Consider the following 24,047-nt stretch of genomic DNA (forward strand, 5'->3'; position numbering starts at 1 on the left):
TAAGTTATAGGAACTGAAAACACATTTAGGTGTTTTTAGTCTCCAAAACTGAATCTCCAATGGTATTTTGGTAATTAAACAAACACCAAAGGACCCACCAGTAAGAGGTCAGTCGTAACTTTTTTTTTTTTTTTTCATTGGTTTCGGTGAGTTTGGGTCTTCTTCTTCTTCTTTTCTTTTTTCCTTTTTCCTTTCACACTGGTCTTCTTCTTCTTTTTTTCTTTTCCCTTTCACGCTGGGTCTAGTCTGGTCTGGTCGTCTTTTTTTTTTTTTTTTTTTTTTTTTTTCACACGGCTTCATATCCAAAACCAACATCATACATTCATCCGAAAATGCAACATCAACCTTCAATTTAACATCAAAATCCATAATCCCTTAAGGAAATCCAAAATCCATAATCAAAAATCAAAAATCAAAAATCAAAAATAAAAAATAAAAAATAAAAAATCCAATATCCATACAAAAGAAAAGAGAAGAAGAAGAAGAAAAAGGAAATGACGATGCGCACGAGGTACGATGGGGATCGGCAGCGCACTGGGTGACAGTGGATCGACGACGCTCTGGGTGACAGCGATCAGTAGCGCGCAGGTCCTTGATTTGCTAACAATGGCTGGGTTCGTGAGTGTTTTGTCGCATGAAGTGGGTATCGGGAAATCTTGGGTCTGGGTCATGCATGTGGGTGAGGAACACGATATTAGAGAGTAAGAGGTAGATCGGATCGGGTCGAAAGTGGTGGGAAAGTTTGGAGTTTTGTTGCAATGAAGCCAGGAGAGCTCACTTCCTATGTCGATGACCATGGAGTGAGTGAGTGAGTGAAGGATGAGAGGCAGAGAAAGATCAGAGTTGAAAAAAAGAAGAAGGAAATGGCATTGGGTCAGCGTGTGAGTCCTAGTTTTTTTAGTTTTTTGGTTGAAAACATAACTAAGGTTGCGTTTGTTTCGACGTAAAAAGTTTTCGGAAAATATTTTACACCACTGGGCGTGTTTGGGTTGTCTCGGAAAATTTAGTCAAATGGAAAATGATTTCCGTTGACTGTAAATCATGCCCCAAAACCCTATAAAATATTTTACACTTGTATTTTACCTTCAATTGATTTCCACCCTAGGAAAATAGAAAAGAGAGAGAAATAGCAAGAGCTCCGATTGCACATCCAAGCACAGGTGAGAGCTCCGATCGCACATCCAAGCACTGACGAGTCACACCCCAGCACCGATGAGATCGTCGCACCCCAGTACCGCCTAGATCATCACCACTCAAGACCGATCCACCCAAAACTGATCTCGTTCTTGACCCAAAGCTCATTGGCGTCGCCGTTCTTGCCATCGTTCTCGACCGCTGATCTATCTCTCTTTCCCTCGACTGTCGGATTTGATGAATTTTTTTTGTTGGGTTTTTTTTCTTTTGTGTTTATCTATTGAGAAATGATATTATATATTTGTTTGGAAGCTGAGAAAATGTGACCAATAAGTAAAAAGTGTATTTTCTATAGTATTTTCAAGAATACAATCAAACATTAGAAAATATTTTTCAAAGCATTTTTTGAAATGAAACCAAATACTTGAAAATATTTTCATTTCTTGAAAATATTTTTATCTGAAAATATTTTACACTCGAAAAATATTTTACGCTTAAACAAACATATAGTCTCTAAGTGACGGTGTCAAACGGGTGGAGAGTAGGGAGTAGGGAGTTGGAGTAATTTAAGCATAAGTTACGAGTGAAGAAGGGCGAAAATTGAGCCAGGGATGAGTAGTACGAGTGATGTAAAAAAAGAAAAAACCAAACGGCTCTAAATTTTTTTAGAGAAGAAGACGTTGAATATTTGAGGAAAAGGAAGGCAGGCAGTCGGTCAGTAGCGCGCTCTCTTTCAGTCTCTGAGTTTGGAGAAGCCTCACCAATCATCATCGGTCACCATGGACGACTTCCTCATGAATCTAATTTGCCCTAATTCTCCATCCGTATGCTTTTTCTCTCTCTCTCTCTCTGTCTCTTTCTCTGTCTAATTTCTGAGTTCTCATCATCCTTTCCCTTTCGCGATTTGGAATTTCGTACACTCGCTTTCTTTTCTACTTTTCCTCCCTTTTGCTCTGCTTTGTTTGGTTTTCGGGAAATAAATAGACTGTCACAATCCCCTATAATTAAGCTTCGTCAAAATGTAGCATTTAAAATAAGCTGAAACAAACGCAGAAAAACTTTCTTTTCTCTTAATTCATTTTGTTAAATTTTCTGGTTTTTTGTCTTTTGTTGCTTAAAGGACTTGGGGATGAAGTTCTACTTCTTCAGAGTTTTGATTTTTAAATTCAGTATGTGAAATTTGAGCACCACTGATGCTAAATCAATTTTGTTGGCTTAAGCATTTTGCATAAAAAAATTAATTGAAATTTTGAATTGTAAATATAAGAGATTGATTTTGATTCTCATCATTTAATCTTGGAATTTTCCTTTTTAATTTTCAGGTATGGGATGGAAATCGGTTATCCAAGTGTTTCAACAACATATATCCTTCTTATAGCTATTACATTGGTTTAGTCATTATTGTTTAGTTGGTTTAATTTTAATTTTAATTTAATTTAATTTTTTAATACAGAAACACACAGTTATTGTTTCAACGGATCTAAAATTGCTTTTCCTTAATGATTTATACGGTTTTAGGTTTCGGGGTGAATGCCATAACTCTTGTTATGATTTCTATAATTGGAATTACTCACAGGAGTCCCCCAAGAAGCCGGAGGGTAGGTTCTAAGTTATATATTTGGTTGCTTAGAGCGCAAACAAAACCATAATCTATGTTGAGTTGAAGTTTCCTAGTTTTATTTTTTATTTTTGTTCCTTTATCTCATTTAGGCTCTGATTAGTTGTGTTGAGAATGTAAGAAAAAGGAAAGAAATATGGAAAGTTCAATGATTGTCACACCGGTTATATTCTCTCGATTTTACTCCTTTGCTTGATATCTCATTGGTTACTTTGTTAAGTTTTTATTGGGAATTTCTTTGCATAAACACTCTCACATACACACACAAGATAAGAGAGACTAGAAACACTCATTCTATTTGTCCCAGTTACTCTTTTCTTCCCTAGGAGTTTGCATTCATATTGACACACATTTCTTATTTTTAAGCCATGTAAATATTGATAAGTTGATCAATTCAAATCATATTTACCTTTACAGTACTAGCTAAATATCTCCCCCTTTATGCTTTTAAGAAAAAGCACTTTAGAATATGATTCCATCTTTTTCTCTTATCTTGAAAAATTAGTCTTGTATAAAATTGATGAACAAGAAATCTCATTTCAAACTTGACAAGTTGATCTATTACTTTTAGCATATAAGGGTATGGATTCAACTTGACCATGAAGAAAAGGCACAAAACATTTTCCCATCTTCTATTGATCTGTGATATTGTCTTTTAATTTACAATTGGGTTATTTTCCCTCTAAAATCCACTAGTCATTTTCCCAATGTTTTTTATTTTTATTTTTATTATTATTTTAATTTCCATCTCTTTCCTCCCTTAACAATTTTGTCATCTTCTAGCTACTTTTCTCAGATTTAAGTGTCAGATTGGTAAATTCTATCTTAATCTTAGAACTAGTGTTTTTGTTTATTGTTTGTTTTACTTGTTAGAAGCATACAATTAATAAGTTTGATGTAACTAGTATAAAAATGCATAAAATAAAACTTATTCATTATACTTTTATTTACTCTAGAAGAAACTCATTATATAATTATATACTATTATGTAACCTCAAGGGGTTGGCTTAGTGGTTCCTAAGGCCGCATGAGATTCTGGGTTCGAAACCTCTTGTTGGCATCTTGGGGCCACCCCCATGGGATTCTTCTCTGTAATAACCCAGTGTGTGTAGGATTGGGGGACCGCACATGCCTAAGTGAATAGTCAGATACTCAAAGAGGTCTGTATACCCTTATTTAACAAAGAAAAATTTTATACTATTGTGCATTCTAAGAAGCTGTATATGTCTTAACTAGGGCCTTGTTGCTTCTACTACCTAGTCTTTGTAGTATTTTTGGCTATTGTCTCGTCTTAGTATCTTAAAAGGGTTTGTTTGCAATATGCCAATATGCCAATATGTGACCTATGCTGAAGTATATATTAACTATCAAGTTTCTTTGTGAGTTGTGCAGCATTTATCCTTTTTATTTTTTAGTTGATTCTAATTTATAGTTGGAAGTCAGGGGGTTCCGTTATGTTTGTTTATTTTTTCTTTTAATTTCATTTTAAGTGTTTGTTTGGTATACTGATGCCTATGGAAGATTACTCAGATAAACATGCTAGAAAGGTTGTTCTTGCATTTCCTTCCTGCCTTTGGAGCATGCTTGTCTCTTTTGGACGTGGTTTTAATTTTAATTAAAGCACTTCATGGAGACTTCATTGTTCATCATGAGTGGTTTTTCAAATGTTCTCAGTTTGCAGTTTGGGTAAGATTTTCTAACTTCTAGCTGTTGGGTACATTTTATTTATTTATTTATATTTTAAATTTTGTTAAATATTAGCTTATAAAAGTTTTCTCTGTCTTGTTTTTACAAATATGTAGACATCTATCTTACTGTTCTCAAAGTCTTCCAACTATCATTACATATTTTGCAACTTGATCCTATGTTTTTGGTGGATTGTGAAACCAATATTGGGCGTCATCTATCTCCTAGCAACGTTATCTTCATTGGGGGTATTATTTCTCTCTCAAAAGTTCTTCTTGCCTTCTACTGTCTGCATGGCTTTTTTTGTTGGTAAATTTTCCATTTCTTGTTATAAAATGCCTATTCCTATTTTAGATATGTGTGCATATTGTATATCCTTCTCATTGCTTAATGTAGATAATCCATAGTTTCATACCTTGATCTTCTCATATAAATATATACACTAAATTATTTGCTGGGGTGAAGAAGGTTATAATTTTTTTAAATCTTCAAACTCCTGGGATGGTTTCATTGTAGTATTTTGCATCATTGTTCTTTACTTCTCATACACACACAAACAAATGAAAAGAGGTGTCTTTATGACCAGCTGTGGGATGTTGTCAACTAGAAATTATCTCTTAATATTGCTCAAAAGGGCACAACCCATGAAAGACCATGAACCTATAAGAATTCTGAAAATGAAATAGATGAATAGGGGCTAGGTGAGATAGACATTTAGCTGAAAAATGGTCTACAAAAGAGTAGCTTTAGTGTGTGCATGGATAGCTAAATATGCTCTGATGTGTGATAGCTCCGCTCCAAACTAGAGACTCTACATAAGCTTAATAGAACAATTCTTAAAAATTGAAACACTATATTGCTTCCAAAATCTCCTGTTCTAATTAGCTAACATATTTATAACTGATCTTGCATTACCTAACTGACGCAGGACAACCAGAACAAAATTGAAACAACAATAAAATAAAAAGATATGACCTAAGAGTTAGCACCTAGGCCTTGCTTGGAGTCAGCACCAAGCGGGGAAACCACTAGGAGTCAGCACTTAGGGTAGAGCTGGAGTCAGCACCAGACCAAAGAAAAGCCCAACGGCCATTTTTTCATTCATCAAAATATCAACTATCTTCTCAAGGAGTACAATAGGTTGCTTATAAAGGATTATTAAACCCTCGTTTTAATTGGCTAGTAAACCCTAATTGTCTTATTACGAAAATAACCTTGCTTCCAAATTAAAATATTAATAGTCTAATGAACTATTAGGACCTAAAACATAAAAATACAATTGGCTTGCAAACATAAATAATACTAAATAAAAATCTTCTTGCGTCTTCCGCATCATTCTTTTTTGGTTGGAGAAAACTCGACTTCGAGTTCTAAAGCGTTGGAGGATTAGGATGCTGACAAGTAACACTTGCTTCAAGTCTGGAATCACCTTAGGAAGCACAAGGAAAAGAAAAGCCTTGAATTCCACCACATCAAACTCATTTGGAATAACAAAATCAATGTGTAGAATCGGTATAATCTCTTCTTGAACCTTATGAACCATGGGAAGCACTGTGGTTTTAACCTCTTCGACTTCACCAAGATGTAGATCTTCAAGGACTGTGGAGGGTTGATTAGAAGCATGTTCAACAACTTCAACTTTCACATCATGTGCACCCTCTAACGTAATACTCTCTTTAGGTATCATCTCTTCACCTTGCTGCTCTTCAATAGATTCATTTCCTTGCACCCATGTTAAAGCAACACTTGTCGAGGCATGTACATCTGTGTCAACATTAGGCTTTGGTGTTGTTGGAGGATTCTCCACGACCAAGATATCATCATCAATGTTGTCTTCTATTGGGGTAGCAATAAGTTCATTATGATCTAGTACCCTTGGTTTCCCAATTGAATCGGTTTGAGTCTTCTTTTGCTTCATCTGAGCAATCCTGTCTTGAACATTTTTCATGAGCTTTACAAATAATTCCTTTAATTCCTTGGTAGATAATTCCTTGATAGATTATTCAAAAGTGCGCTGAGGACATGAAATGGGATGTGGATGAGGATTCATCTTATTTGCTTCAACTTGAAAAGTACTATACTGAGATTGGGGTAGATACTTAGCTCGATAGTATGGTGACAAATACTCATCACAAAGCTTTTCTTTCATATCTTCCCACACACTAATGGCAGGTTCATACTTCATATAGCGGAAATATTCAAGATTCTCCCAAAACCTTTGTGCTTTACCTCTTAACTTCAACTTGGCATACCTAACCTTTTTGTTAACTGCAAAATTTGCTTGTTCAAAGAATTGCTCCATCCCATTCATCCAGTTGACAAAATCTCGTGGATAAGTTTCATAACCATCAAAATAAGGTGTTTCTAATATTTCCATGATTCTCTAAAATAGTGTGTCATCAAATGGTTGGAAGTTGGAACAAGAACCTGGGCTACTATGATGTTCTCTGGACAGGTCGTTGGAATGGGCTTCTAAGACTATTCTCTCAAATAGTTGCTGGAACTGGGCTGGTTGACAGGTTTGGATTTTGTGGGCTGGGTCTTGTATTAAAAAAAAAAAAAAAAAAAAAAAAGAAAAAAAAAAAAACTGGTGTTGTAAAATGTGGGCTTTGGGCTTGTTAACAAATGGGTCAGGCAAGGGTTTGTCTCTAAAATGGGTTGGTAACATTTTTTTTTTTTTGGCTAAAGGAAGTGAATAACGCAGAAGGGGCTGTACTGGGTTACCTTTGAGATCAACGGCAGTGAGCAAGAGAAGGTCATGGTGGCGTAAGGCGAGGATGGAAGGTGCTCGTAGTGGGTTGCTGGTGCAAAAGGGATCTGCTGCAGTGGTTTTGTAGTTATTTTCTACTTGGATGGGAAATCTGGTTTACTATAGTGGCTGGTATTCCGATGGTTAGGAAATAATGATTGCACTAGATTTTTTTTTTTTTTTTTGTGATTTTTCCAAATTCTGGGTTGACTGCGCTTCTAAGTTCAAACAAATTGGTGTTTGCTCTGATACCAAAACTGACGCAGGACAACTAGAACAAAACTGAAATAACGGAAAAATAAAATATATAACCTAGGAGTCAGCACCTAGGCCTTGCTTGGAGTCAGCACCAAGCGGGGAAATCACTAGGAGTCAGTATTTAGGGTATACCTGGAGTCAGCACCAGACCAAAGAAAAGCCCAACGACCATTTTTTCATTCATTAAAATATCAACTATCTTCTCAAGGAGTACAATAAGTTGCTTATAAAGGATTACTAAACTCTAGTTCTAATTGGCTAGGAAATCCTAATTGTCTTATTACGAAAATAACCTTACTTCCAAATTAAAATATTAATAGTCTAATAAACTACTAGGACCTAAAATATAAAAATATAATTGGCTTGCAAACATAAATATACTAAATAAAAATCTTCTTGCGTCTCCCGCATCACTAACTGATGCCAAATAAGGTGATGCCATTGAAGAATTGTGGCCGATCTTCCTCCTTCACCTTCAAGGTCCCAAACTGATATATTTTCTCGTATAACATTGCAATTGTGGATGTATATGTAATTTCAGCTCCAACAAAGGGTTCAAGTATTGGCCTTTTTTGACTTCTTCCATCTTTGTACCATTGGATTGGCAAAGACATGTTAGGCTTACTTCTGCCTATCACCTGCCAATCCCCAATTCCAATATGTTCAACTCAAAGACCTTTCCCAATTTCCCTATACAACAATCTAAGCTTCTTTCCTTTTCTTCTCAAAACCAATCTCAAATCTGAAGAAAACCTTCAAGATTCCTAGTAGTATTTTTAGAGAAGAACAATGGTTGTGCCAAGATTCCAAGTTGAGGAAAGTTAAAAAAAAAGCAAATGTGGTTTAACAAGTAATGGTGGTGATTTGTTTGGGGGAATATCACCAACAACAAGAAGAAGCCACAGTTCCAATACTCTGAGTAGCTATGGATTCTTAATGTATTAATCAAGGTTGGCCACGGGTATTTTTTTGGGCCATTCTAGCCTATCCAAGATCATACTCTCTAACTTTTTTAATTGACATGCCATTTTTTACTGCTTCTATTTTTATCATTTAGACTTGCCTCTTCCATTCTTTTTTTTTGATAACGTAAGAAATTTTATTAAAAAAACCAACCATAAAACAAAACTAGTAGCTCCATAAAAATGATAAGACAAAACTAGGAGCTCCTCCACATTCCATCTCTTGAGATCAACCTTCAGAGCCTTCAATTTATTTGCTAAAACAAAACTAGGAGCTCCATAAAAATGATAAGACTCACACCAGGAATGTATCCTTTCTACAAAACCCTCATCCTTTAACCACATATTCTCAAATCTAAAAGGCCTCATTACTCTGAAAATTTCCTCCCTCTAGAATAATTGGAAAATGGTCCGATAACAACCTAGACAACCGCTTTTGACAAATAGAAGGAAACTTAAACCTCCCAAGTTGGTGTCACAAGAAATCTATCCAACCTCAACCTTGAAACAACCTCACGAGAATTTGACCAAGTGAAACTCCCCCCTTCTAATGGTAGATCAATCAACCCATGTTCAGAGATAAAATCAGAGAACTCATGCATAGCCTGAGTAAAAAAGACAGAGCTTAAACGTTCAGAGGGAAATCGCACAACATTAACATCTCCTTCTACACACTAAGGTACATTCCACCAACTACACAAACCAAATAACTCCTCCCATAACAACCTTCTGTCCATGTCAGAATTGGGCTCATAAACTCCAGTAAATGCCCATTCAAATTAATCAACCACATTTTTAAACCTGCAAGAAACTGAAAAATGACCCACTACTTCCTCCACAATCTCCACCACCCTTCTATCCCACATCACAAGTACCCCTCTAGAAGCACCCACAAAACTGAAATAAACCCAATCCACATGCTGACGACCCCATAGACTATGAATAATTCCTCGAGTTATAAGCTCCAATTTAGTTTCTAGGAGGTAGACAATATCTGCCTTCTAATGCCTAATCAAATTTCTAAACTGGAGCCTTTTTTCCTGCTCATTCATGCCCCTAACATTCCATGAAAGAATTTTCAGATGCATTGATGTACCACAATAGCCCGATCCCTACTAATCCATCTTCCTCTAGCTGAGTCAGTTTCACCACTTTAGGTACTTGCCAAATTTTTAAGTTCCTGGTGACCCTTTTGCCCCACCTTGACCATTTTCTTTTGTGCACCTTCTTCCTGCAACTTCTTTTTTCTCCTATCTTCTAGAGCTAAGAACAAACTTGTAACCTGCTCTTCAAAGCCCTCCATTGAAGTCCCCATAGATTTCTTGAAAGCTTTGATCCTATTGATCACCTAAAGAGATAATTGATTGCTATCAATTTTTTCCAAACTCCCAACCTTTATTGGGTTCCTCTCAGACACCTCCATAGGCTTACTCTCAGACTCCGCACGATTTTCAATTGCCAATGGAGCCACAACCAATAGCTCACCGCTACATTCGAAGGGCAAAATACCCTCATCAGATTTCCATACCTCACACTCCAAACCCATATCAGCAGAAGCAAAATCCACTGCGCCATCATGCTCATCGGCCCAACTAGTAATTTGCCCATCACCAAGACAAAAATCTGTACCTGGAACATTTCCACCCTCTGAGCCTGAGTAATCCTACAATGTCTCTGGAGACTTGTATAGAGAAAGTGGAATTGCTATTTGCCTCCCATCACAAAGTTGAAGCACCCAATCTTTAGAATTTCCCAATATTTTTCCCAAATCACCAACAAAATCCCTAATTGATGGGCATTGGTTATGTAACCCATCATCGGAAACACGGTCAAGCAGCTTTGAACTTCGAGTTGATGTTACCGAAACAACCTCACCCTCCTCTAAATTTGACCTCAACAATATTGTATGGTGCGAAGAGTGTAGAGAAGCTACATCCTTCACAAACGGACCATAAGAAATCGGAACAGCCTTGCTAACACTTGCCTGAAGCAGACCTGAAGAAGAATTTGTTTTAACTGTTGTTTCTGGTGCCCATGACAAAGAAAAACTAAGAAACTTTTTCTTTGAAATTTTGAGGCTCAAAATTCTTTTTGGAGCTGTTCTTTGATGAAAAGCCTTCCTTGTATGTTCTAGCAACAAACATTTAATGTTTAAACTTTTAAGGTCTTATTGTAATAACAAACTTATATACAATCTTGGAGTATTTGAAAGATGATACCTTTTACCCGAAAGCCATTTATGTTGTGATTGAAATCATTCATCTTAATGTCCCTTTGAAGTCTTTTCAACTCCTTGAAATTATTTGCTTAGATACTGTAAAACTATTTGACATCTGAATCTTTCTGGTAGATGGAATCACAATTCATTACAAGTTTCATTTGACAGATTTTGAGATGTCTTAAAGAGAGCTGTATTGTTTTGTTGGATATCATGTTTGGCTTATCCATTAACATTATCAGGATAAAGCGGACATCTTCCAGAAGCAGGTATATCTGTTTAATCATTCTCTTCTTGTCTCCCTTTTTTGTGGATCATAATTATATCTAGAACATTATCATGTAGAATTCAGGTGGCACTATGGGCCGTCTTTGGAGAAAAAACTTTTTTTTTTTTTGGCTGGCAGGGAAAAAACCTTATATATGTGGATAGTTTTTGTAAAAGACCCAGTTATGAATGAAAGCAAGATTATGACTTAGAACAGTATTAAATAAGTGGATTATACAATTCTCTTTCCAATATGAAGAGTTTGGTTTCCATTTGCTTCCTATCCAACCCCAAAAAGGGATAGAAAAACAGTTTTTTCTAGAGATTAGATTATTTCTTTCTCTCCTCATAATTAATATCACTTAGCTGGATGGTGAGGTCAGCAGCCTCGACCCCCACAATCTCCTTGGTTGGGGGTGGGCATGTGCTTTCATTCTGCAGTTTTTAAGCATGTTACAGCTCAATTGATGCCATCAGAATTTTCTTGTGTGCTTGCCCACACTATTCAACTTTTCCTCTAATTTTTTTTTTTTTTTTTTGATAAGTACTTTTCCTCTAGTAACATGGCAGATTACCGATTTTGGCATATAATTTTGTCATGGGCTGTGATTGCAATGCAATGTGTAATTATCAAGGGTATATTGTTTTGTCCTAACTATTGTTTAGAATCGTTGATGAAAATTATTAAATGATGTGTAAGATGTATGTTTATGCATTGTCCATGTGGAATTGTAGATATTCATAGAAAATAGAGGCTTACCGTGTACTGAGTCTTTTGGTGAATGTCCTAATTTATAGGCTATAGCCTCTGCTCTTCCAAAATTTTAGTTGGATTAGAGAGAAGTTTGAAGACCTTTAAGGGATTTGTTTCAGTAAAAAATGTAGATTTCGAACTACCACATGACATAGTTGTTAAAACGTGAATTATATTGTGAATTGGTTTTTGATTTTTCTGAATCGTGTTTAGTATCATATTATGTATCATAAGATACACAAACACCTAATAAAATTAATTAAATATATATATTCATTATAAATTTGAAATATATTCAAATTAGGACTAATTTAATCATCACTTATTTAATAATATAACAACTCTAACCAAATAATTCAAATTAACACATGTTTATAACATACACATTTAAATTGATTAAAATCTCAAAAGTGATAATATATAACATATGAGCCAAAATAATACTTCATCATATTCATCATCTTGCCTAATAAACTCCATTTAAGTCAATGTTATCACTATGTTTATCATCTTGCAAAATTATTTCTTTATTGACATTTTCTTTTTCATCATCAACATTTAGTATCTCTTATAGTTCTTTTTTATTTTAATGATTTTTCTTTATATTTCTTCTTCGCATTCTAGCTTCTTATAGGCTTGTAACAATAATATCAAAAATAAAAATAATTATATTCTCATTTAATACCTTATTCATTGTGTATGTGTGTGTATATATATATTTTGCAAATATGAAAGTAGTGTCAAGTGTGTAATCCAAATTTTGTAGGAGAAAGAGAAAAGGGGGAAAACAAACTCATGAACATGTTATTTTATTAGGTTCAATCAAGTAGTCCTATAATTTTGTGATAAAAACAAGTCTAATAACTTGTTGGACTCAAATAAAAACAAAAAATTTAACAAAAAGCTCTTTTTAAACCTACATTTTTATGTATCGTACAATTCACGAGCATTTATGATACGGAGCTTTTTGTTCATGATATGATACATATCGTATGATATGTATCTGATGAGGACAAGAAAGAGCTCAAGCAAAAAGAAGATTAAATATACAAAGATTCAAGAATTGTGGTCTAGTTTTGATGTTGGACCTTCTTAGCACCTTTGATAGGTCATTTTAGTTATTAGTATTGAGTTTTTTTAGGTTGAGAAGCTGCTGGATCAGGATTTAATTAAGTTCTATTAGAATAAGGGCAATTTGGTAATTTCTAGAAATCTGGAATGGGCTGTCCTTGGCTGTACCAAAGGCCCAAGAGTCTTATTTTTATGTTTAGAGTCCTTTTCCTATTTGGTTTAGGAGTTATTAAGTCTTTTATTTAATTGTTGTTAGTATTCCTATTCATTCTAGGAATAAGTTATTTAGAGTCCAAGTCCTACTAGGAAATGGATAACTATAGCCTCTATATAAAGACTCTTTTGTGGTTATGTTATTTCAGAATATAGTGATTGATTAATAAAATTCAGCAGCTTATTTTAAGCTTTGTTTGTGCGATGCAAACTTTTTCTAGGTGTGATGCCAAGGAACCCTAGGTGTGATGCTTAGGATGACCTCGGTGTGATTGCCTAGTGTTTTATTTGTGTTATTTCTGTTTATCCCCTGTTTCAGCCCCAAAACAGCCAGTAACAGTCATTCTTTTCTAATCTAAACTCTTAAACATCAATCCTTATTCAAGAATTCTTCAAGAAATCTAGTATAGTGCTGAATTTCTTAAAGATCCTGCATCTATATCACATATTGTTCGATACTAACAACTATGCCACACGGCGAAATCTACCATATAGTGATTTATAGAAATTTATTAACCGTGCTCTCTCTCTCTCTCTCTCATTGAGCTCCACATTTTTACACTAAAATGCATTAGGCGTTGCCTGTCACTTTCTATTCCTTGTCTTATTTGCTTTAAGTTCAAGAATATATGTGTATCAGTTTTCCAATTCTTGCATGTATAATTGGTAATGTTATTACAGCAAGCATCATTTACCCATTGGACTATCAATTTGTAGTTTAAGCATATAGATGTAACACTTGATCCTTATTGTTTCCATATTTTTGAGATCCATTGACAACACTATCTCTTGCCCAAATTATAGTTCAATAGAAGAGTCACTTCTTTCCACTGACAAGGACCTAGAGGAAGGTTGTCATAGGGATTCTGTAAGTATTTTGCCATCTTCATATTTTATCTCTGAGAGATTTCTTTTTATTTTTGTTTACATTATTTAATTGCTTCTATTCTTAGCCTTTTTTGAGTATATTTGGTGATAATTTTCAACCAAGGTAAGAAGCGATCTGTAATTATTAATTGGGAATGCACATTTTGAAAGATACTCCTATGTATGCCTAGTCCTGAAGTTTTAATTTTAAATTTTTACCTTTTAAACTTAATATCTGGGCATGGGTTATCAAAGAACATAGTCTTAGGATGAAAATATGTTTCCCTGCAAACATTTTTTCAAAATGGATATGGATGTCTATTGGAAAATAACTAGCCAACACTTCAAGAAGCACACTAAGGCATATGGGAGAACTTTGAATGTAATCCTTCAGGAAATTCATGGGAAACTTGTTTTTAACAATTTTATTATGTTGCATGTTTATGTTGCCTTTTATGGCTTTTCTTAAACATTTATTAACAAGTTCCTTTTGTGTTGCCTACAAATATCTTCCTAACTTTTTATATGTTTCCTTCATTGTTATTAATTCCATTCCATTCTGGCCGGAATGGCCGGAAAATTTCATACTGGCATACAAAATGGAACAATAGTCCCCCTGTTCCACCTCGGATCAAATTTCAGCTTGTTTCGGTGAGTTTTGGGTGTTCCGGGCTGTTTCGGTCAATTTTGGCCGAAATACAAGATTTGGCCGGTATGAGTTGAGGTTGTGGGTCCAGATACAAAGAGAGAAAGAGAGAGGTTTTGAGGTATGGGTGTGATGTGAGAGAGTGCTTGTGTGAGATAGAGAGAAAACAAAAGGGGAAAACAAGTTTAAAACATGCTTATTTGCATTCGGCATCAAGAAAGAGGCGGTAAGCAGAAGGAGAGCTGGTCAGTTCTCAATTGTTCTTCAAATTTTTGAGAGACACAGGACTTTGAACTTGAAAGAGTTAAGAGAGAGAGGCAGAGATGTGTGGAATGGGTAGTGGGGTAGGTAGGGTAATAAATGGGGGAAGATATTTAGACAAATTTATTGTTTATTTTTTCAACAATTTATTACTTCAAGAGCTTTTATCTATTTTTTTAATTATATTATTGGGATGTGTATTGCACACGTGGTAGGTAGCTTATGTTTCACACAATCTCAATGATGAATGTAGTGGGTTATTCAGGGAAAAAAAAAATAAGAAAGAAGAGAGAAGAACAATCTCAATAATATGCTTTATGCTATTTAGTTGTTTAGCTTTATCTTGATATTAAAAAAAAAAAAACTAATATGATGATTCTGATCAGTTAATTAAGCATTTTTTTAATATTTTTTTCATTAACTTGTATTATTATTTAACTAAAAAAATAAATAAATATGTAATACATTTTTTTTTTTTTTTTTGATGTTAAGACTTAAGACTAAATTATTTGTATTATTTGATATTTAGTTGTGGACAAAGTTTAGTTACAAAATTAGGTTACAACTTTATTCAATATCTTTTTATTAGAAGTGAATTTTGACAATCCACTATTGGATTACATCTTTTTCTTATATCCTCTATGTTTGCAAAATTTCAAGAAAATTAGATCAATAGCTATGTCATCAATAAATTTTTTAAATTGCAAATTTCTGTAATTTAAAATTATGCATAAAATATAAACTTATAGATTATATAATAAATAATATTCAATTGACACAAAGTTTGACATGTGTATTAAAAACATAAAGAACATGTAATTTAACGGTTAGATTTTCAAAATATATAGTAATATTTATTTTATTGAGTGAGTTTGTTGCCTTAAGCTACAACCAATTTTGTAACTAAACTTTGTTCTTCAGTTATTTACTTCTTTGAACTGATAATTTTATGTTGTATAGGAATTATATATATATTTATTTTAGGCAACCCGAAACACCTTGAAACGGTACGCCGAAATAGGCCGGTACCGAAATATTCCATTCCATTGGATAAACCGAAACGGGTCTGGAACGGTATTCATAACATTGGTTTCCTTAACCTTTTTTTGGTTAGATAGATTGAGGTTGTGCTCCACCCTAGCTAGACTTTATGGCTCTTACCCCCACCAACTTCCCCCCTCCACCTTACCCCTTCCCTCCACCACAAACACTACCCCCTCCCTCTTCTTCCCTGCCAACCCATCCTCCACCAACGACATATCCAATCCTATCTCTAGCCTCCCAAAACTTTTTCCCTACTCCACAACAATTCCTTCCCTCATATCCTTGCCCTCTCACACAATCCTTCTATTGGCCAATTCAATTTGTTCAGTACATTCCTCATTATACCCAAACCCAGCCCTCTTTACCCTCAAATCCCTGGCCTGTACAGCATCTGCCTAAACCCACTTCCAAGCCTTTTTACCCCAAACCAGGGGTACCAGAGGGGAAGCATTCTTTTTCTTTTCGTATTGATTCAAAGTCATTTCTCTTGGCTTTTGATGGGGGATGTATGGATGCTTATTCCATTACTGAAAAAAGGGGTAGGCATCATGGCTCTATTTGGGTCGGTAGATCGGGATTGGATTGGACCATTGCTTGTTTGGTAGAGCTGTGCCGGTGGGACTTTAGCAAGAAACACTTTTTCAAACAGTTCCATGAGCAGTATAAAATCTTGGAGTTTTCTAGTAGGTCGAACAAGAGTTGTCTTTTTTTGGAGATCTCTGAGTATCATAATGGGGCAAGACGTGGTTGTTTGTGTGTCCGGGAAGGGAGGAATAAGGGCGGTTGGGCTTTCCTTGAAGCTACGAGAATTCTTCTGGGAAAATCAGCTTCTAGGCCGGGGAAGGAGGCGGTTGTTGGCGGTGGTGGCCTTGAAAAGTCCACTTGAAATTCAAGGAATCAAGATTGGAAAAATCATAATGGAGACGTGAAATCAGGCAGGGAGTTATGTCTGGAGAATCAGTTTCCAAATATTCCTGGGAATTTAAATCAGAAGGAGAGTTTTGGGGGATTTCAAAATTCGAATAAACACCCTATAAATAGACACCCCTTACTGTTGCTTCTTCGGTGGGAACCCAGATTAGTGAAGGGTTGGACCCCCATGGTTTACGCATTGTCATTCTTTGTCTGACTTTCTTAATTCTGTTAGTCTTTCTTTTTGATTGGTTTGCATTCTTTTCAGTGTAGTGAGTTTACTATCGTAAATTCATCGTACTTTTACTATCAATAAAGCTGTTATTACCTATTAAAAAAAAAAAAAAAAAAAACTTTGGGGTGAGGGTAGTATCGCATTTGGCTGCTTTTTTATTTATATTTATCTTTCTATTTGCTTGCATTATGCAAGTACGAATGAGTAGACTTGTACTTTTATAAAACGACAAAGATTCTTGATTAAAGCAATTGCCAAAGAATTATCTTAGTTCATTTTTACTTCTCTCTTCTAGTTTTTTTATAATAGAAAATTTGTGCCATTGTTAATGAAATATGACTCTGAAAGTTCAAGGTTCTGTCCCATTCTGTTCTTCTGTTTATAATTTGGTAGTGCTCTATCTAATTTCATTATGAGAAAATGCAGCTAAGAATCCTGGTATTTAATCCCAACCAGATTAGCATGACTTTTTAATTTTCAGAAGGTAACAAATAGTTAGGACATGTTGCTTACATTCATGCCTCATCCAAGCATACTGGGTTTGACGAACATTGACAGCTAGAAGTCCAGCTTGTGGAAGAGCTCTATAATAAGCTTCTTTTGTCCTACAAGTTCAATTTGTGAAATGCTTATAAGTTTCTTCAATGCTCCACAACTTTCATATAGTTTATTAACTGATAAACTGTTACAATGATGTCACCCACAATTCCAGTTAACTGCTTATTTTATTTTACTTTTTAATGAAGCGTACAATGTCAATCTTTACCTTTCAGAGGAATCATTTATTATGGAAAGTACAATTTCTGTCTTATGCAATTATTGCACATAAGTCAGAAATTAAGGCTTACAGTCCAAAATGATAAATCTTCTTTCGGATGCTGTTTATTATTAATTTTTTCTTTCCATTTCTCAAAGTTGACCAGTTCATACTAAATGTTTATGTTTAATTTGATTGTGAAAGGGAAATTCGCAAAGCTATTGGGATCTTATGACATTCAAATCTATCACTTCTGTGATGAATCATGGTGTGACAAAGCAGCTTGACTTTGAAGATTTGCTTCGTCTACCCGCTGATATGGATCCACTTTCCTGTCATAATAGATTGTTAAGCTGTTGGCAAGATCAGCTGATTAAAAATTGCTCTAATCCTTCATTGTTTAAAGCAATCTGTTCTGCATATGGGTGGCCGTATGTTCGCTTAGGATTATTAAAGGTATTCATTTATCTGAGAGAAAGTTTTCTTATCATTTGCTGAAACTTACAAGAATATGAGTTTATAGATATTTTAATTTCTATTTTGATCCTGCCCCTTATTCCTGTTGTGTTTTTCTTTGTGATGTTAGAGAAGAAAACATAGTAGCATATAGTTTTGTTCTTTCTGGTTCGTTTATTTGTTCAATTATTATTCTTCGACAGATTTCAATTTAATAATAATGTAATTGTATTGAAATATTGCAAGGTGCTTAATGATTGTATTGGTTTTGCGGGACCATTGCTTCTCAATAAGCTGATTCGATTTCTTCAACAAGGTTTTGCTGCAAATGGTCACTTTTTTTAGCTGTGATTTTCCAGATGTAATTTTTGATAAGTAAATATTTCATTAATAGAAGCCCAAAAAGGTAACTAGTTGTTGAAAAAGTGGTTATAATGGGATCCACTGCATCGTTGCATGATTTTTGTTTTCCTTGTTTTTCTAGAAATTTTCTTTGCAATTTTGGGAGAAACTTAATTTCGTTTGTTATTATGCTGTATGCTTTTTAATGGTATTGTTATCTATTCCACCCAACTGCATCTCATATCTAAGTCACACTTCACATGAAAATCATTAAAATGTCAAAGTTGTGTATTTTCTGAGATTCTGCTTGCGAAGTAATTCAATCTGAGTGGAAATTAATTTTATCTGGAGTGAAACTTAATTTCATTTGTAATTTGGAGTGAAGCTTAATTTCATTTGTTACCACTATCTGTAAACACTTTATTGATATTGTTATCTGTTCCACCCAACTGCATCTTATATCTAAATCACACTTTAGTCATTGAAAATCTAAGAATTGTAGATTTTCTATCATAATCCAGTTCTTCAAAATCTTTTGATTAGCTGTACAGATTCTGCTTGCAAAGTAATTCAATCCGAGTGAATTTCACTTCCAAATGCCCACTTGTCTGTTGGAGGGTTATTCACTTCCTAAACTAAGGAATGAGGTTACTGATTATGAACCATCACTAAGAAAAGGGCAAGGGCTTTAACATAAGCAGTTTGGTTTGCAACTGGTTCTGCTGATTCATTGGTTAGCAATGCTGTTATTGCATATTTTAGAAAATGGAAAAGAAGTTTTCAAAGAACTCTTGCATCTCTTAGGCACTTAGTGTTTCACTAATATTTCTTAGTAATCATTTTTTGATGAGGTTACTTATTATGATGGATTTTATTAACACTTTCTTATATCAGGTTCTGGGCATTTAGATGGCTATGTTCTTGCAATGTCCTTGGGGCTGACATCTGTCCTTAAGTAACTCTCTCTTGGACTTCTACTGATATTTTTAGAAATTTTCCTTTCGTTTTCCCTTTTCTTGTGCCTCACATTTCCTTTTAGTGCTTTCCAGTCTTAATTATTAATGTTAATTGTACTATCAATTTAGAAGAGAGACTAATTCTCCTACAATAAATTTTTAGGAAAAGAAAAATGTATTCATTACAATTATGGCCAAGTAATAATTCTGAAGTCAAATTCAGTTGAAATGGTAATATCAACATCCATAGGGGACCTGGACTTGATAAAAGATAAATTCCTAAAAATCACTCCTAGGGTTCCTTGGCATCACTCCTAGGGTTCCTTGGAGTCACACCCAAGAGTAGTCTACATCACACAAACCGTAACAAGCTTATAGCTCTAAAATGTGAAAATATTATTAATCACCACCTCAATAGAAGATACTACACCTCTTTAAATAGAAGACTAAAACTAATCCTAGTAGAACTAGAATTTCTTAAAACCCTAATAAGACTTGGACTTGGGACTCCTTGGGCTTTAATACTATACCCAAATTAAATAACTAAACTTAAATAAAACCCAATGGACTATAAGCACAGCCCATTCCAGAATATTAAGAAATTATAGAATTGCCCTTGATACATAAAATCAAATAAAATATAATAAATTTGTCTTCTCACTACCTCCTGCATCAACCTTGCTCCTTTTTTATTTTTTATTGATTCTGGAGTACTGAATATCAGTGTGTGATCTAGCCTTTATTATCTTTATTCTTGGCAGTCATTAGCTATATGTTACATTTAGACAATATTTTAATGCATTATGATTCTTCTCTGCACGACACCAACAATGTGAGAAATATTATATTGTTTTCCTTTGAAATCTTTTTTAGTGACTCGCATGTTGTTTCTTTTACCTTTACAACCATATATTTCATTTAGGGAAAAACATAGGTACAGTTCTTTAGGCACTTTAGGTTCTCCAATCAAAATCAACCACATGGTTGTATTGACCAATGCTGTAAAAATAGTATTTTACCCTTTTCAAGGATAATTAAATTCAAGCATGTGATTTATTGGTTAATGCAACCACATGATTGCATTGAATCAGGGAACTTAAGGTACAACACATAATGAACTGTACCTAAGTTTGACCATTTCACATCAAGGAGTGATAAACTTGGGTGCTACTAAATGTGTTTTTCTTGGGTATTCTTGTATTCAGAAGGGATACTGATGTTACTTGCCTACTCTTTGTTGTTGTTTCATTAGTGCTGATGTCATATTTGATGAGTTTCAATCCTATTTCTCTCCTTTGGTTTGTAGTGACAGTTCTCTTCCTTGTCTTCCTTGCTTACCGCCTGTGTCTCCTATTGAATCTCTTTCTCAGAAACCACTCTAGGTTATATCGTAGTCGGTAGAAACCTCCAACTAAGACTTCTTCCTTGCCTAGTGATTTGCCTCTGAGTCTAACTCTCTTCCAATTTATCTATGCTAAGGTAAACGTACTTGTACCTCTCATCCTATCTCTCAATTTGTCTCTTATGACCATTTACCTCTTCCAATTTTGCTGTTATTCCTAAGTCTCTCCAGGAGGCTATATCCATCCCTGGTTGAAAGTCTGCTATGGAAGCAGAAATGTCTTCCTTGTCTCAAAATTTTACTTGGTCTCTAAGTACTCATCCTCCAGGGAAAACTACAGTTGGTTGTCATTGGGTGTTTGCTTTGTTGGGTGTATATTGTGAAGCACTTGCCTAATGGTTATATTTAGTGTTTCAAGGATTGCTTGGTTGCCAAAGGGTATACCCAGACATACGGCGTTGACTATGCAGAGCATTCTTGTTTGTTACTAAAATTTTTTCTATCCAAATTTTGATCTCCTTAGCTGCTAATTTGGGCTAGCCACCGTTTCATCTAGATGTTGAAAATGGCTTCTTGAATGGAAATTTGAAGGAAGAGGTGTATATGGAGTAACCACTCGTGTTTGTTGCTTAGGGGGAGTTTGGAAAGGTATGTTGATTGCATAAGGTCATCTGTGGTCTTAAACAATCTCCTAGAGCTTGGTTTGGTAAATTCAGTGAAGCAGAGTTAAAGTTTGGATTGCGATGTTGCCAATCTGATCATTTTGTGTTTTTTCATACCTTTGCATAGGGGTGGCAATTCGTGTTCGCATGTCGGATTCATATTATGTCAACTCATGAGTGTTCGACTATATAGGTCAATACTAACCCAACATGTTTATTATACGTGTCAAGATTCCTTAACCCTAACACGACCCATTTATTAAACGGGTCAGCTGTGTCAACTTGTTTATCAGATTTTATCAAAATGAAAAAAAAAAAAAAACATTTATGAAAAAACAAACAAATAAATATTTTAAATATAAAATTTAGAATTAACGAGTAACTGCATCACAAATAATCATTCAAAACTAAAGTATATCCCAATATCACAAATAATCAATCACAATATGTCAAATAAAATAAATCACAATAACTAATAAGTTTATATACCTAGAGTTTGAAGGGTATATTGGTAAAATGTCATTTAATTAAACGGGTCAGATGGGTTAAACAGGTTCTATGTGTTGAACACTAATCCAACCAGTTTATTAAACGGGTCAGTCGTGTTAACCCGAATATGAAACAAAGTCATTAAGCTTAATCCATAATCTGCTAATTTCGTGTTGTGTTGTGTTGGGTTTGCGGGTCGTGTCCAATTTTACCACCCCTACCTTTGCAAGAGGAAAGATTTTATTGACAGTGTATGTTTTGATATTATAATACCCGGTGATGACAAGAAAGGTATTGATGATTTGAAGAGATACCTTTAAAACTCCCTTCAAAACTCCTTTTGAACTAAGGATTTGGGCACACTTTGGTATTTCTTGGGTATTGAGGTAGCACAATCTAAAGAAGGCATCAGTTTATCACAAAGAAAGTATTTGGTGGATATTTTGGAAGAAACTGGCTTGTTAGATTCTAAACCAGTGGAAACTCCTATGGATCCTAATGTCAAATTGTATGAAGATCAAGAGGAGTTGTTATTTAATCCTGAGAGATATTGGTAAGCTAAATTATCTGACAATTACTCGCCCAAATATATTATTTGCAGTTAGTGTTGTGAGCCAGTACATGAAAGATCCTTGCCTTCCAAATTGGGAAGCTGTTATTTGGATTGTGAGGTATCTTAAAGCACATTCAGGCCATAGTCTTTTGTATAAAGCTAACGGTTACCTACTGGCAAAAGCCTTTATTGATGCTAATTGGACAGGATCATCGTTAGATCGAAAATCCACTAATGGGTACTGCACTTTTTTGGGAGGAAATTTGATTACTTGGAAAAGTAAGAAACAAACTGTTTTAGTGAGATCTAGTGTAGAGGCTGAGTATAGAGCCATGACACACATCATGCGAGCCTATGTGGATTAAGCATTTACTTGGGGATTTAAAATTTGTTGTGAAGATGCCTATGACTATGCATTGTGATAATCAAGCAGCAATTCATATTGCTACTCCATAATCAAGCAGCAATTCATATAGAAGTACATTGTCATATTACTTGGGAGAAAGGAGAAGATGGTGTAATTGCTACTCCATATGTTTCTACAAGAGTCCAAATTGCTGATATGTTTACCAAAACTTTTTATAAAACTTGTTTGGGTTTATTATGTAACAAGCTAGGATTGTATAATATATACTCTCAAGCTTGAGGGGATGTGTTACGGGTATAAAGCTAGGTGAAAAAGAGTAAACTTAGTGTATACCTATATATATCAATAATATGTTATATGTTAGGATTAATTTAACTAACATATATATGTTTTCTCCTTTAGTTACTAATAGTAATATCTGTTGAATGCTTGTCTTAATTGTGCAGATCCTTTTTTGATACTCAATACTCTTTCCACCTTTCCAAGCTGAAGCTAAAGCTACGGTCTGGTATTATGACTGTCATCTACCAGAAGGTATGTCACAAAGTTATGGAAGATTAATATGCTACAACTTTGCAAATTCGCCTATTCAAGAATTATTTTATTGGGTCCTTGTGTGAAGTCCTATTGAGGTGAAAGTCATGTCATTCTAATAGTCTGAGTCTTTTAGGGTTAAAACAGTTTTTGATTTAGGTTTTTATTTTATTAATTATGGTCAATTTTATATTTAGGGGCAAATATGTAATTTTTGCAATTCTTGAGAATTAAGGGTATTTTGGTAATTTAGTTGAGTCTAGGATATTCTAGGGTATTCTAAGTATCTAGGTTTATTTTCTTTGGGTCCAAGTTAAGTATTTATTAGGTTTTATCGGTAGTCCTATTAGTAGTAGGAATCTTATTATTATTAGTCCAAGTAAGAGTCTTTATATATATTGTGCTCAATGTATTCAATGGAAGTAGAATGAGTTGATTAGTAAAATTTAGTGTTTTCAGCAATAGGCTTGTTGGCCTTTGTTGGTTCTTTCTCATTCTCTCTTCTTTTTCTATTCTTCTGTTGATGTGTACTGTTCACACAGCCCCTAAACAGCCCTTATTTTTCTCTAATTCTTCTTCATTCCTAACCCTAAATTTCCACAACAAAACGTAGACAAATCCCTAATTTGTCCTGCATCAGTATGTCTTTTTTATGTTCCCTTCAAAGTTTGTAAACATCAATTTATACAACTTA

General features: G+C 34.6%; 1 protein-coding gene across 4 annotated transcripts in view; it reads left to right on the plus strand.

Moving 5' to 3' along the window:
• The first annotated feature begins 1,681 nt into the window (after positions 1-1,681).
• The window catches only part of LOC115991804 (ABC transporter C family member 13), a 65,740-nt gene continuing 43,374 nt past the window's right edge, over positions 1,682-24,047 (plus strand). For 2 of the 4 annotated variants that reach the window (XM_031115734.1, XM_031115736.1), the window contains exons 1-11: positions 1,682-1,958; positions 2,457-2,497; positions 2,645-2,732; positions 4,274-4,438; positions 4,555-4,686; positions 10,794-10,894; positions 13,735-13,798; positions 17,857-18,108; positions 18,355-18,424; positions 19,345-19,405; positions 23,266-23,353. In XM_031115734.1, coding sequence (XP_030971594.1) covers positions 1,914-1,958; positions 2,457-2,497; positions 2,645-2,732; positions 4,274-4,438; positions 4,555-4,686; positions 10,794-10,894; positions 13,735-13,798; positions 17,857-18,108; positions 18,355-18,424; positions 19,345-19,405; positions 23,266-23,353 — 1,107 coding nt within the window. In that variant the 5' untranslated portion in view covers positions 1,682-1,913. The remainder of the gene's footprint in view (positions 1,959-2,456; positions 2,498-2,644; positions 2,733-4,273; positions 4,439-4,554; positions 4,687-10,793; positions 10,895-13,734; positions 13,799-17,856; positions 18,109-18,354; positions 18,425-19,344; positions 19,406-23,265; positions 23,354-24,047) is intronic. The other 2 variants (XM_031115735.1, XM_031115737.1) reach the window with 1 other exon arrangement.

Source organism: Quercus lobata, chromosome 5 (assembly GCF_001633185.2).
Source record: "Quercus lobata isolate SW786 chromosome 5, ValleyOak3.0 Primary Assembly, whole genome shotgun sequence".
NCBI lineage: Eukaryota > Viridiplantae > Streptophyta > Magnoliopsida > Fagales > Fagaceae > Quercus > Quercus lobata.